General features: G+C 37.2%; 1 protein-coding gene and 1 long non-coding RNA gene across 13 annotated transcripts in view; one reads left to right on the top strand and one right to left on the bottom strand.

Annotated features, from left to right (window-relative positions):
• Nucleotides 1-14,904, top strand: part of SEMA6D (semaphorin 6D) — a 271,918-nt gene extending 257,014 nt beyond the window's left edge. For 5 of the 12 annotated variants that reach the window (XM_074966354.1, XM_074966351.1, XM_074966352.1 and 2 more), the window contains 17 exons: nt 102-213; nt 771-831; nt 924-986; nt 1,070-1,171; nt 1,406-1,496; nt 1,751-1,870; nt 2,366-2,454; nt 3,159-3,376; nt 3,490-3,621; nt 3,843-3,998; nt 4,088-4,261; nt 5,096-5,236; nt 5,334-5,411; nt 6,293-6,384; nt 6,730-6,786; nt 8,624-8,791; nt 11,263-14,904. In XM_074966354.1, coding sequence (XP_074822455.1) covers nt 102-213; nt 771-831; nt 924-986; nt 1,070-1,171; nt 1,406-1,496; nt 1,751-1,870; nt 2,366-2,454; nt 3,159-3,376; nt 3,490-3,621; nt 3,843-3,998; nt 4,088-4,261; nt 5,096-5,236; nt 5,334-5,411; nt 6,293-6,384; nt 6,730-6,786; nt 8,624-8,791; nt 11,263-12,566 — 3,158 coding nt within the window. In that variant the 3' untranslated portion in view covers nt 12,567-14,904. The remainder of the gene's footprint in view (nt 1-101; nt 214-770; nt 832-923; nt 987-1,069; nt 1,172-1,405; nt 1,497-1,750; nt 1,871-2,365; nt 2,455-3,158; nt 3,377-3,489; nt 3,622-3,842; nt 3,999-4,087; nt 4,262-5,095; nt 5,237-5,333; nt 5,412-6,292; nt 6,385-6,729; nt 6,787-8,623; nt 8,792-11,262) is intronic. The other 7 variants (XM_074966357.1, XM_074966359.1, XM_074966358.1 and 4 more) reach the window with 7 other exon arrangements.
• The window catches only part of LOC141995276 (uncharacterized), a 201,206-nt gene that overhangs the window by 15,389 nt on the left and 169,941 nt on the right, over nt 1-15,876 (bottom strand). The window lies entirely within an intron of this gene.

Genomic DNA, 15,876 nt, shown 5'->3' on the forward strand with positions numbered 1-15,876 from the left:
TTAAACCCTTCTACACCTAGTATATACAGCTAATCAATGCTGTATATTGATTCTTTAGCTCTATAATCCTGAGTGATGGGACAGCCCATTTTTACTTGCAGATTCAAGGCAATATCCAGTATTTAAAGGACGCCCTTCAGGCAATGAATCTCAACACAGGCTGGACTTTCAACTGATGTTGAAAATTCGAGACACACTTTATATCGCTGGCAGGTAATTTTCCTGTAGTCAGTTCATTAGATTTAAATTCTTTTTTTTCCTAGGTATGCATTAATGTGGGCAATTTATTAAAAAAATAATCTGCAGAATTAGAATTGGGGGGGAAGCCTCCCAGAGAAATAAACAGCATCTATGCCCCAGGTATAAAAATTGGATTTGAAGGCCAAAGGCAGCAACATATGCTAAACCATTTTCCTTCTTTTACATTACAGCCGTGATTAAAACATATCCTGATCACTTTAAACATGGAATGATACTTCAGGGATATAGGAAAAGAGTCTAAAACTTTTGAATGTTGACACACTGAGCTGGGCTTGGACAATATATGACAGATAAGAGCTGAATAGCTGAAAAACACAGCTGCTATCTAAAACCATTACTGTAATAGGAACCAAAAATGTCCAGTGTTGACTCAGAAAATCCATAAAGGCTTCAACATATAGTCTTTGTCTAGCAAGTCTCCTAAAAAGTAGATCTATAATAAAAACCATGCATACATCCAACATATTCATGCATTCACTTGATGCGTCTTATGCCCTCGTTTCCAATAGGGATCAAGTTTATACAGTAAACTTAAATGAAGTTCCCAAGGCAGAAGTTACTCCAAGCAAAGTGAGTAGATGTAAGGAAAGTGATTTGATTTTTTTTTTTAAGGAATTTTCAGGTCAAGAAGTAAACTTTTTTATTTCATTTGATTTAAACAGAAATTAACCTGGAGATCGAGACAGCAGGACAGAGAGAACTGTGCCATGAAAGGCAAACACAAAGTACGTTTATCATATACAGAGAAAGTAATACTACTAAGTGCAGGCATGAGATCTGTTCTTAATACAAGTTTTTCTTCTTTCAGGATGAATGCCATAACTTTATTAAAGTCTTTGTTCCCAGAAATGATGAGATGGTTTTTGTCTGTGGTACAAATGCATTTAACCCCATGTGCAGATACTACTGGGTAAGCACATTCAATAATATGCAATTAATCTGTTGTTTTATAGGTTTGCAAAGTAATTGTGTTGCGATTGTTAAGCTTTTTGGTACGACTGCAGAATGCTTCTTTTCTCGAGTGTCATGGAATATTAGATAAAAATGGACAGAAACCATCATGTAGAGTTAAGGTATACATAAAAGTAGTGTTACCCCTTCATGCTGGCATGTAGGACACCAACAATTTATTTTTCTTCTCTAGCTGAATACCTTAGAGTATGACGGAGAGGAAATTAGCGGATTGGCAAGATGCCCATTTGATGCCAGACAAACCAACGTTGCCCTCTTTGCTGGTAAGAACTTTTGATTAATGATGCAGAAGGTGCCAGAGGGCTTTAAAAGAAAGCACAGAGAAGCTGCAGGTGTCACGGTGCCTCAGATTCTAAGATTGTGCTCAAGGATCTCAAAAGGATTAGAAGCTAAATTGTTAAAATATAGGTTAGAGTAATTTTGGGGAGAGTGGCAGCACAAAGAGAGATTACAGACTAGTAAGAATTCTGTGTATTATTAATGGCCCATTAATACCATGGTTTGACTATTGTTTTAGATGGGAAATTGTATTCAGCAACAGTAGCAGATTTTCTAGCAAGCGATGCTGTTATTTACCGCAGCATGGGAGATGGATCTGCCCTAAGAACAATAAAATACGATTCCAAATGGATAAAAGGTAATTTTGAAAAAATTACTTTCCTGTGTATGTCACAGATATAATTTTATTGGCCTTGAGGATCAAGTGTATCATAGCCAGTATGTTTTTATATAAACACTGTGTTAACGTATATGCAATGTTTGGTATAGCAAGATCAAATGGATAAGAAAGCAACTTTGTGCTGATAAAGCATAATCTTTGTTTAAAATGTAAGGGTCCCCCCACTCACAGTTAAATAGGTTAATGAATGAATCTGTAGTAACAAAGACCTTCACTGTAATACAATTCCTTTGAGGCCTTTTTACAGTCCATTAGCTGACATTAAAGACTACAAGTTCATTTAAGCTTGAATGCACCCATATTTGGACTTCCTAAAGTGTCTTGAATATTGGAGTTCCCTTTAGTTGGTATGTAACCAAGGGAAAGCCTTTAAGTCACACAGAGCAGGCAGTGTCTTATACTTATTGAATGGTTCTTTTAGGTAAACAGCTTTCTCTTCATTCTTTCTTGCAGAACCACATTTCCTCCATGCCATAGAATATGGCAACTATGTTTATTTCTTCTTTCGAGAAATTGCTGTAGAGCACAATAATTTAGGCAAGGTAGGTACATAAAGTCAGTGTGTCACAATCGGCTGTGAAGTATCAAAAATCTTGTCAGGGTGAGATATGGTTGTCATGGACAATAGCCTCGGCAACAAATATAGTTTACATCATATTGTATTAATGGTATAAAGTTGATACAGTTTTTTCCTCCTTATAATTGTCAGGTATCTTGAGCCTTAAAGCTTTTTGCATTTGCCCTGTCTTGTTAACAAAGTTCTCCACAGGTATCTTTTAGCGTTGCCATTTCCTTAACTCAGGAAATTAGCAGATATTCTGTTTTTGCCTACTGTTAAAAAAAGGGGGGGAGGGGGTCAAAAGGTGGCTCCCTAATGCCTCTAGATAATGAATATCTTTGTCATACTAATGTAGCATATGATACTTCTGCTTCACCATGGAAAGATACTCTGTAGTAAATTACTAAACCATTTACACATGGTTAATTAAAGACTTTAAATCTTACTAACAATATGATTTTGAAAAAAGGTGGAGGGAAGGCTGGGAGTGTTGTGTTGGCTCAGTGATGCATTAAAATGCTTATGCACTGGCAGCTAAACGTTGTTTGCTTTCTTCCTTTCTGTACAGACTCAGAAAAGCAGTTATAGAGCCGCAATGTTCCTGTTAACAAAATTATCCTTGGAAAATGGGGGTATTTTTCATAGCATTTCATAAACCAATCTCTTTGCCTTTTGTCCCCTGTACAGGCTGTGTATTCCCGTGTGGCACGCATATGCAAAAATGACATGGGTGGCTCCCAAAGAGTGCTGGAAAAACACTGGACTTCATTCCTAAAAGCTCGGCTCAACTGTTCTGTTCCCGGGGATTCATTTTTCTACTTTGATGTTCTGCAGTCGATCACAGACATAATAGAAATCAATGGAGTCCCTACTGTTGTCGGTGTATTCACCACACAGCTTAACAGGTGAGAGATGAGCAACCTAACATCAAAAGAAGCTCTCCAGTTCCCTGTTACAACTAAGATTGTTGCAAGAATTCAGACTACAATAGCACCAGTTGTTTTTTCTTATTTTACAGCATCCCTGGTTCAGCAGTGTGTGCTTTCAGCATGGATGACATTGAGAAAGTATTCAAAGGAAGATTTAAAGAACAAAAGACACCAGACTCTGTTTGGACAGCTGTACCCGAAGACAAAGTACCAAAGCCAAGGTAAAAGATTCTTGCTCATGACACAATAATATTATTCCTGTAAACTGCTACCTTTAAATCAATGACACATTGGAGAATCTAGTCATGTAAAACTGAAGAAGTGGCTTTCACTTGGACCATAAGTATTCTCATCTGCAGCCTGCCCTGCTCTTTCAGGATGCTTCTTACCCTGTCTCATTACCTAAAATATTGAGAGAGAAAACATGTTGCTTTCCTTTCAGACCTGGTTGCTGTGCAAAACATGGTCTAGCAGAGGCTTACAAAACCTCCATTGATTTCCCGGATGAAACCTTATCCTTCATCAAATCCCATCCATTGATGGATTCTGCAGTTCCATCAGTCATCGAGGAGCCCTGGTTCACAAAGACACGGGTCAGGTATGGCATCTTTGTGAAGTCAGTCACATCTGTACATTAAAAAAAGAAATATTCTTTTGAATAACTATGTGCGTTTCGGTTTTTGGTAGATATAGGTTGACTGCAGTTGCTGTAGACCATTCCGCTGGACCCTACCAAAACTACACAGTCATATTTGTTGGCTCTGAAGCAGGAGTGGTACTTAAGATCTTGGCAAAGACCAGATCTTTTTCTTTGAATGACAGCGTATTACTGGAAGAGATTGATGCTTATAATCATGCAAAGTAGGTATTATTTTACAAGAACTGCTCTCCAGAATACCAAAAATATTCCAGAGTGTTTCTCACCTAGTCATTTTCTTCTCGTGGCCTAACAAGTAGTGGTGATTTTTCTTAATTTTTTTTTTTTGTAAACACTTTCTCACCAAGATCCTTACTCTGTTTGTCATTTCCCACTGTTTATGGAGCAGATATGCTGCTGAATAACCTGAAAATTTTAGTACATAACATTTTGTGGGTAGCAGAGAGCATTTTAATTCCATGTCTGTTAAGTCATTGATGCAATTTCTTCTAGATACCAAACACCATACACTGTTACCTTAGCTAAGGAATTCCTTTAAAGAATTTCAAAGTGTTCAGTGATAAATAAAATAATCACTAATGAAATAAAGATTGTTTGTTCTGTAAGCAAAGAATTTGGGTAGGGCCATGTGAAGTGTTCCGTTTAAAATCCAAATGGACCCAGCACAGATTTTGAGAGTCTTCTCTATGACAGATGTATGAGACACAGTGAGATCACAAAGCTAGTGAGTTTGGAGTTTTCCAACCTGAATCACAGAACTTGTCACCCAGCTGCAGAGCTGGGGCCAAAAAACAGCTCTGGTAATACTTAGGTTGTATGGGGATCACCCTAAAAGTAGATTAAATTACACAGATGTGTAGGCATTTCTACAGCATTCATCATTGCAATGTCCAAGCAATAGTAATTGTTGAGCATACAGTTTTCAGTTCCTATACAGCTGTAATTGACTGACAAATCAAAAATGTTTCCAGTGTGAGCTTTACACAAGATACTCTGGTTTATATCAATAACTATTTCAAATGACTTTTACCAAACAGGTGTAATGCAGAGAGTGAAGAAGACAGAAAAGTCATTTCCCTTCAGTTGGATAAAGAACACCATGCTATATTTGTGGCATTCTCCAGTTGTGTTATTAGAATTCCCCTCAGTCGCTGTGAGCATCATGGATCATGTAAAAAGTAAGCCTACATTCCTCAACTCTCCGATAAATTAAAGGCACAGAAATCTCTGGTGATGGACGAAAGACATTATTTTCTCTGGTTTGATCTTGTACAGGTCTTGTATTGCTTCACGAGACCCCTACTGTGGCTGGCTAGACCAGGGGGCATGCGGAAGAGTGAAACCTGGCATGTTGTAAGTGTTATTTTTAAAATCAGCCCAATGTATCTACAGTAGGTTATATATGTGCATGCACTCATTCACTAAATCTCCTTTTTTTAATGCTCTAAAAATAAAACGTTTCTCTTAGTATATGTAAAAAACCAGAATGCTAAATTCTGGTCCAATTCTGTAGTCTTTACTTAGGGAAGACTTTGATCTCAATGTGTGTTTTACCTTTACAATCAGACCTATAGGGAGGGCTACCTGGAGCATGAGCAGACAAATTAATCAGTTTAGCAAAGAGATTACAATATTCTAGTTACTCACTCCCAGGAGACTACAACAATCTATCTATTTTCACAGGCTCATAACTACATGGGGAAAAGTCTCCTACAGCCTAAGTTTTTTCTGTTTGTCTCAATTTTTTGGACTGTTTGAGTGAAATTTGCTCACTTGATTTTTACAACAGTGAAAAAAATATTTTTTTTTTTAGCAGAAAACTGATAAGACTTTTCCACAGCCAGTCCATACCATTGCAATGGCATTTTGCAGAATCCGGCTCATGGAGCACATTGCATTAGCAATTGTAATGTGATATTTATAATGGGTCCAATATTACCCTTAGATAGGCATGCACAACTCCAGTTGATATAGTTGGAGTTGCATGTATCTACCAGCAAACAAGAATGGTTGCACTATACATAAATTTATTAGTGTGAGAACTTGATTTATTTCTTGATGTAAGTGCTTAAAAATTTAAAGGCTTCACATAATTTTTATATTTAATATACAGTCTTTCTGCTATCATCTACTGTACAACTCCCCTTTCCCATAAGTTTGCTGAACAAATGTGTGTCTGGTTTATGCTTTCAGAAGAAAATCATTCTTTTCCTTATTGATGCTATTAATTGCAGGTTCTCTTTGTTTGTTTCATACAACCACAGCACTGGAGGATATGAGCAAGATGTAGAATACGGCAATACAGGACAGCTTGGGGACTGCCATGGTAAGACACAGTCACTGCTGCTAATTTATAATGTGTCAACAGTAGTTTGTGGATGTTAAATTTATGATGAGCTGTTCAGTGACACCTTGCACGCACCATCTAGTGTTACCACGAACAGTCACAAAGCTAAGCTACTCCGGCGGGGGGTGGCAGAGATGTTTTACCTCTCCCCCTCTCCTTCCCTCACTTTGCTATTGACTCCAGAGAGCTCTAAGGTACTGAACAATTTCCCTTTTTTGGTAACAGATCGTATTTCCTTTTTTATTTTCAGTTACTCAGGTCTTAAAATCTTTTGCTTTCTTTTGGTTACTTTTCACTGATTACTTGTTCCTTTAATTCTTTTAGAAATTTTGCCTACTACAACTACACCAGATTACAAAATATTTGGCGACCCAACATCTGGTTAGTTTTTTTTAATTTTTTTGAATTAATGACCTTTTCTTTCCTTCAGTTCAGCATTTTCAGCCCTTTTTTCCCTTCCTTTTGCGCAGGTGGCAAGCCTTCATTTTTGTGCTTTTACTCATGTCCCCACTGATAGTAAAGCTAGCTGGACTCTTGTGGCTCAGCTCTTCACCTTGTGTAGCCGCATGTTAACAGCTCATTATTTATTGAGATACATCCTTTATTAAAGAGCCTGATTAACATAGATGACATCTTCACTGCACGAAAGTCCACTCAGCTTTACCCCCACCCCCCATACATTTGTGAATGCCCCTCTTGGTCATCTCTAATAGATGGATGGCAAAAATCTCATCATCTTCCTTTTTTTTCCTCCCCCTTCTCCCCCCTCACCACCAATCTTATCAAGCAAATACACATTTTCTAAAATGTGTATTTCTATGTTTTGGAAATGTTTAAATACTTATGCTAATGTTAATCATTTAATCTCACCAAGGGCATAGCAGAACACGGGCTATAGCAAACCAATGCTGGACTAGAGACCTTTGGTGCAGTGTTGTCCTAGGGCCTTCATACCCTTTACTCCTTTCAACATTTTTTCACAGCATTTTCATTGCAAATCCCCATTTTCCAGGAATATAGGAGCCAATGTTGCTCTGTTGAACTCAATAGTAAAACCTTTATCGATTTCAAAAGGAGCACGATCAAGCCCTTATTTTCCAGGGTTCAGTCCAGACTGAAACTTGGTCTCTGGGTTTCAGCCCTAGGGGACATTCCTGTTGGCCAAATCTGAAGGAAATCTGTTGGGCTGTTTAAGTTATGGGAATGCAACAACAGTGTGGTTTCTGATGGTATTTGCACGTCTGTATCTCAACAAGGGGGCTGTGTTTGATAAACAAACACACACTTTGCAGATTTATGTGCCCATAATATAATTTAGGGCATACATTTGGGGGGGAAATGACAGCCATATTTTTTGAACGTGCTGCCTTACTTGCATGAAAGTTTACTTCATCGATTCAACTTTCAGTCGGATTTTTTAGACTGCACACATAATGAACCTGATTTTTGCGCCCTGAATTAACATATATGTGAGTGGTTACTTTTCTCAGGCAAATCCCCAGTTGCAGGCACACATGGCTATAAATCTGTCTAGTCCTGTGCAAACCAGTCAGGGATGTGCACCTGAAAAGTAGGCTCAGTGTAGACTATTAGGTTCAATAGGTTTGCTGCTCATGGGCATTACCACAGAGGCCAGAATGACTTTATACACTCAATTCATTACTAAGAAGGCTCTAGCAGCATAGTTCCTTAGGAACCATTACAATATAAGGGGTAAAAATATGTGTCTTATCTCCCAACGGTGCCTAACTACATCAGTTCCTGGTGATTGTAACAGTTCTAACAGAGCTGATCTGGTCTCTCAGGAATATTTACTATTTTGGCCTCTTACAAGATCACTAATAAACATCTTTTTCAGAGATTTTTAAAAGACAGTGAAATACATTGAAACAGCTTGTCTAAAAGTAAACAATACAGCAATAAAGTAGAATAAGTTGTGCTTTCCCCCTCCTTTAGTTGCTTACGATAACTTCCACACTTCCTTCCATTTGACTTTCCTGGCTTTTGAATAATAGCTGTAATGTTATTTAATGTATAATTTGTATTTTTAATCTGATTTTCGGCAGCCCAATGTACTTCTGTGAAGTGTAGATCATATATGGCCCTAACATGTAACTCCCATTAAATGCCTTCTCCAGCTATAATTTAGAAATACCAAAAAACAGTGAGGAAAGCCTGTTTGTAATACACATTAATAAAAATCTGTTTGCCACCACAGACATGGAGTTATCCTCAGCTTCTATTACCACAATGGCAAGTATCCCAGTTATATCACCTAAAGTGATTGGTTCCTGGAAACCTAAAGTGACTGGCTCTCGGAAATTTGTAGTTCAAGATGACCCAAACACTTCTGATTATTCTGATCCATTATCAGGTGTCCCAAAGGGTAAGGCCTTACCAGGGAATACATTACAGCTGAATGGAAACCTGATAGGGTACAATTAGAATTTTGAAAATGCTGGGACTGTTATGTTTATACTATTTCCTGTGAATATACAGAAGGTGCAGTCATGGTTCTCTTGCCCATTTGGCGCGTGTAGGCAAAGTGATGTTCATCGTTTGCAAAACTCCAGCTGATGTCAGCAGGAATTCTGGATGCATAGCAAATGTAAATTCAAGTCTTACAAGTAACCTGCCCGTCAGGTGGTTGGTTACTAGAGCTGGGTGAAATTTTTCACCTGAAACTTTTGCTAAAAGAAGCAGATTCAGGTCACCTGAAATATTTTACAAATGCACATTGATTTTTTTGTTGTGGTTAAATAAAACAAAAAATCTGAAAAAAGCAAAACTTTTGTTTCAACATTTTTTAAATGAAACATTTTGATTTTTCAATTTGAAACACCTTTGTGCTGCGAAATTTACTTCAAGTGTATTTTTAAAAGGTTTTTAAAGTGTTTTAAAATGCTCAAATTAAACAAAACTTTTTGATCAATGTAAAACAAAACTTTTTTTTACTTTTGGTTTACCAAAAATTTTGACAAATTTTCATTTCAGTTTGACCCAAAACAATTTTTTAGAATGGCCAGTGAACCGAAAAATCTGTTATTTCCCCCTGTCTATGGGTTACAGACCAGCAGTAGTTCTAGAGCTTGAATGAGACTGCTGGTCCTCTCAGCCAAACAGACAGGGCCTTGGTATATTAGCTAATGTTTAAAGACAAATTCAAAAGTGCAAAGGAACAGCCCAAAACTGCTCAGATGAGGTCCCATGTTGTACTCGTTGAACACCCAAAACTCTCATTCAGTTCAGTGGGTTTTCAAGGAACACAGGGTCAGGTTTGATATTCAATCCTCTGAAATTATACTTTGGAGAGAGGAGCTGGGTGCTTGCACTCAGATAGCTGTGTAGAGTCTCCCAATACACACTCTCTGCTTTTCTGAAAACTAAAAAAACATGTGAAGTCTGATTTTATAGATTACATACAATTCATCTTCTGTTGCCTTTCCTCCTTTCAATCACGTGAAACATTGCATAGGCTGTTACAGAAACAAAGGTTTCAGATTGGCAAAACAGTATGACAATCAACAACAGCCAAAACTTCATGAGAGACTTTTATTGGTACATACATTATCCTGGTGACAGACATGTTTGCACAATTCTGTATTTAATGAAAGTCACAAGCGAAGGGAAGAGCCTCAGTTCTACAAGTCACCAAAATATATCAGGTTTCCTATCAGCCATTATAGCAGTGCATTTGTAATTTTAATTTGTTTCAGTTTTATTTGCTTTAAGTCAATACATTTTTGTCCTAATTTGCTCTTGTTTCTTATTCACATTCTGTGACATTTCTATTAGTGAACCTTTCCTCCTCTTCCCTTTCCTCTTCTGCACAACACCCATTAAAACCTATAACCCTGAACATTAACACTGTTCAAAGGCCTTGCCTCTAACAAAAATCAGTATATTCCTATAATCTCAGCTCTTCTTTATTTTAACTTCTCCTGGTATAGTTAACAGAATTACCTTTAAAAATCTAACATTGTCTTAATTGCAAGATGTCTGTGGTTGCTTTAAAAACAAAAACCCAAAAAACTAAGAGACACTGTGATAATATGTGAATTACAAACTAATCCAATATTCATTCTTCTTTTAGATTTTTAACAAACTCTAATACTTTTTATTAACCATGTATCTTAAATGATATGGAGTTTGGAATGCTCATTACTGAGTAAATAAGAAAAAACAGTAAAATACCTGTATACAATAGTTTAATCTTGAATTGTAAAAAATATAAGTAAATAATCATGCAGAGTATGGTACTCTAAAGATAGCAGAATATGAATGTAATTAGTTCATGTGTTTTGCACAGTATTAACATGTTTATAACACCACAGTATGTACATTACTCAGTTTTACATAACATTTGCATAATCCTCTCTCTTTTGATTTATGAGTTGGGCAGGAACTTGAGAGAAAAATTCCTCCATGAGTTATTAATTGCAGTCTAGCAGAGTAGCACCTTTTAACCCTAATTTTCCAGCAGAAATTGTTAATAACATACAAACCACTATTTGTGAGCCTTAAAGGATATGTGGGGACAAGGATAGACACTAGACCAGTACAGTATGTAACTAACTGTAATTTGGGTAATGGAACACTAGCAAGCTTTTCTCATTCGCAAATGAAATGCAAAGTCTACATGTGTGCTGCTCAATACTAGCATAGTAACTTTTATTTTAAAACTTTACACTCTGCAATGTGATGGAGGATAGAATCCAGACAAATTACGTTAATACTAGTCTAGCTTAAACAGTCATCTAATTATATATCCTTGTCCTTCACCCAGGCTGGCAGCCTTTGTTTTGGACTGTGTGTGTGACCTATATTATTTTAATGTATCACATATGTTTGTTGCAGGTGTAAGGTGGGAAGTACAGTCAGGAGATTCCAACCAAATGGTACACATGAACGTCCTGATCACTTGTGTCTTTGCTGCTTTTGTCCTGGGAGCCTTCCTTGCAGGAGTGGCAGTTTACTGTTACCGAGATATATTTGTACGGAAATCCAGAAAAATACACAAAGATGCAGAATCAGCTCAGTCCTGTACAGACTCCAGTGGAAGTTTTGCTAAACTGAATGGGTTATTTGATAGTCCTGTCAAGGAATATCAGCAAAACATTGACTCGCCTAAACTGTACACAAATCTGTTGAGTAGCAGAAAAGAACTGCCACCGAATGGTGATACAAAATCCATGATAATGGATCCCAGAGGCCAGCCTCCAGAATTAGCTGCACTTCCTACTCCAGAATCCACCCCGGTACTGCAGCAAAAGACACTGCAGGTGATGAAGAGTCAGTCAGACAAGGCACATAGCAACCTCAATGCTTCAAGAAAAGAAACCCCTCTAAAAAGCCCTCAATTTTTTCCTTCTAGTCCCCCACCCCATTCTCCATTAAGTCATGGACATATTCCCAGTGCTATTGTTCTTCCCAATGCTACCCATGACTACAACACATCTTTCTCAAATTCTAACGCACATAAAGCAGACAAAAAGATGCAAAATATTGATCACCCACTTACAAAACCGTCAAGCAAAAGAGACCACAGGCGATCTGTTGATTCCAGGAATACCCTGAACGATTTTCTGAAACATTTAAACGAAACTCCTAATAATCCCAAATCAATTATGGGAGACATTCAAGTGGCTCACCAGACTTTAATGCTGGATCCAATGGGAAATATGTCTGAGATTCCACCTAAAGTTCCTAACAGGGAGGCATCTTTATACTCCCCTCCATCTACGCTTCCAAGAAATAGTCCAACAAAACGGGTGGACGTCCCTACTACCCCAGCAGTACCAATGACTTCTTTAGACAGACAAAGGGGCTATCACAAAAATTCTTCACAGAGGCATTCAATATCTGCCCTTCCTAAAAACTTAAACTCACCAAATGGTGTTTTGTTATCCAGACAGCCTAGTATTACCCGTGGGGGATACATGCCTCCTGCTACAGGCACAAAGATGGACTACATGCAAGGAACACCTGTCAGCGTTCACCTACAGCCTTCTTTATCCAGACAAAGCAGTTACACAAGCAATGGAACCCTTCCTCGTACAGGGATAAAGAGGACACCATCCATAAAACCTGACGTGCCACCAAAACCCTCATTCGTTCCTCAAACAACTTCAGTCAGACCACTGAACAAATACAGCTACTAGGACTTGTATATTTTATTAGAGTGTGGTATTGACCTGTACAGGTTGTGGGATGATGTTGTGGGAGAGACATAAGATGGAGACTTGCTTGTAATTAAAGAGAACAAAGTGGCCAAAGAAACTGTCTTTACTTCAGCAACATCTGTGTCTTGCCACACATTGCTACAGCAAGACTTGCTAAAATAAACAAAGGAAGGTGCTGGTCATTACATTTCTTTTGTTTGGAGCTAAGGAGACATGTAGCACAATGGGAATGGGGGCTACTTGACTGTTCTAACTAGCTGATAAAGTACTTGGAAAAATCTGTAAGGAATTACTTGAAAATGGGTTCCATTTTAGACTGCCGTTATGCGTGGTCTTCCCATTAAATGTGAACATTTTAGTATGTATGCATTCACCTTGCCTCTTGCACAAATGTCAGAAAATGGTAATGTCTCAATGAATATCTGGGTTAATAAGCAATTTGCTGAAATTCAGTCTCTGGCCCAACAGTAGCATTGTTTGTTTCCATGTTTGGCATTTTGTTTATGCCACAGATAAAGCTCTGTGTGTGTGTGTATGTGCGTGTGTATTGTACACACTAGATTGTATGTAGATTGCCATCCCATCTTTTCTGCTGTGGAATTGTTTACATTGATCATTACTGAACAAATAAATAACTCTCTTCCTTCTGCAGTTCATTGGGTTCAGTTTGGAGACAGCTAGAGAGGAACTGTGCATCTCAGTCAGCGTTCCAGATTATATACATTGCTGAATTAGTAATCCAATGAAAGAATACAAGTGTGTTAATTCTAAAATAACTTTATTATGCTGCTATCGATTCAGATCTGTACATTTCAAATCTAGTGTTTTGGGATGGGATGTGGGGAGTCTCACTGTACTTCCACAGTTCCTCCATTCAATACCTGGCCACTGTGAATTTGAGCCCCTGTAGTTTTCATTGAAGGCAGCTAATAATGTAGAACACACTAGGCAATGCCTGTGTAATAAAGTTACCTTTTTGTTGCATTTAATAACATCCTACACTCTGATAGATCTTTGTCAATCTCAAGGAAGAAGCGCTAATTGGCCTGGCAGAAGCTGTCTGTGAAAACTCAACTGTAGTGCAATCAATTTGTTTATGTTGTGTAATGTAAGTATTTTCTCCAAAGTCATGCAGGTAATGACGATATTCTGTAAATATTATGCGTGAGTTTACCTGAATTTGTGCATTTTGTGCCTTATTCACGCGAATGATAAAAGTACTAAGAATCTGTCAAGTGTCCTCCATATAGCACATATTTCCTCAGTGCCAGTTGTAATTCTTTTAACAAACACCCAAAAAAAGATAAAAAGCAAGAGTAATTAGTGGTAAATAAAGGCAGTCTGCAATTCAAGAAGACAGCAATATTAAATCACCTTGCCATGATAAGCATTCCACTGATCAGTTATAATGTGAAATCAAATAAGGTTTCTAGGGTAATGGAACACCTGCTAAAGTTGTGTAAGCCATTTACTAGGTTTTACAGTATCCACTTGCAGCTGATGTTCAACACAGATGGCTGTTTTAGCTTGCAAACTACACACTACCACATTGTTTATTGAACATAACCGTAGAAATAACCATGGCAGAGGAATACTCAATTACCAGGACAGATAACTTCAGTCGGTTTCTGAGACAATGAAGATTTATATTACATATCGGAGGAGGAGAAAAGGTTAGTCTGAAAACTAGATAACTGTTACAGAACATAGAATAAAGAATCGAAATTATTCCTTTTTTATTTTCCTCTTTGCTTTAAGGCTGTTTTTGGCAAGGAACTTTTATTTCCTGAGACCTCTGGATCCAAAATCCTGTGATCTCTTTTCTTAAACATTTCAGTCTCGCAACTAAAACACTACAGATTAATAACAATTAAAAAGCAAAATCTATTCAGTCAGCAAATGACAAAAACTGATTTGAATTCACTTCACAAATATTAATACAGACTTGTGTGAAACCAAAACATAAATGTATGTGAACCTGATATGAACCCTGATAACTTTCTGTAACATTGTGCTGCCTTGTAGATGGTAATGTGAGTTCTATCAGTATTTATGTTGAAATTTCTAACATTCACCCTAGTCATTCTGTTAATTTAATAATACAAAAGACGCTTTATCCATTTGTGCAAAGGTAAACGCAGATTGTATCTTTTTTAATGGTACGGCATAAAAAGTAACCCTAAAAATGAAGCTGCTCTATACCACAGAGTACTTTAACATGTATAGATATCTTGTAAACTTGTATTGTGGATGTGTAAATAATACGTTCTTTGGGTTTTTAACACTGCATGTAAAGTCAAAATAAAATATTCGAATCTACTGAATGTCTGACTTTTTTGTTATTGACTATATTTATAAAATGTATTGTCCTTTTGATTGAAAAGAAGGAAAAACTCTGCTCGCTTTTAATAGCTTCATTAAGAAACCGCAGACACATCCCCTCATCAGCAGTGTTGGGTATCATGCAGATTGCAAAAGACCGATCGCATGGCACACAGGTGTACTTCCGTTTTCATAACAGTCTAATGCTGACATGAAGGCTCTTGAGAGCCTTGTGCAGACAACTGTTAGACTCCTGAGTTAAAAATAAAACATCAAAACAACTGGCGTATAGAGGGAAAATGTAATACTGCGTCAGATTAGTCCATATGATTCATTACACAGATGCATTTTAATTTAAAAAACACACAACACTCCCCTCTGAAATCTGTACTGTAACTTGATTTCAGGCTTACAGTTGGCAGATTTGCTTCCTGTAAATCTCTCTAGTGTCTAGTAACCCTTCTGTGTTCCATCCCTTACACAAATACAGCACACTATTAAGGTAGACAGTTTTCCTCTCCATAATATAGATAATTAATGTTCACAATCTCCAGCAAAGCTATTTTGAAACTTAAACTTAATCAAGTATTGGCACTTCCCTAAGTAACCAATGCTTAAAAAGTACAGTTTTTGCTGCTGTTTGGATTTGGAACTAGTAATAAAACATAGCAGAACTATATACAATGCACGTACTTTAAACCATACAGTTGAGTATAGTTAATAGGTGCCAACATCATGGTTAATTTAAAAATAAGCCCGGCAATTTCATAAAGCAAATGTTCAACATTCTTTTAACAAAATTTGCTTTTAAGTGATAAACAAAAATGGTTTACTATGATTTTCTTTTCAAATCATCAATAACCTGAAATTACTTGACAAGTTATACCAAGAGAGTGGCACCTAAAAGTAGTTTTACTAAAAGCATTTTTAAAATTTTTAAACACATTTTTGGCTTAAAAAAATACAG

The sequence above is a fragment of the Natator depressus genome, chromosome 10, assembly GCF_965152275.1.
Source record: "Natator depressus isolate rNatDep1 chromosome 10, rNatDep2.hap1, whole genome shotgun sequence".
Taxonomy (NCBI): domain Eukaryota; kingdom Metazoa; phylum Chordata; order Testudines; family Cheloniidae; genus Natator; species Natator depressus.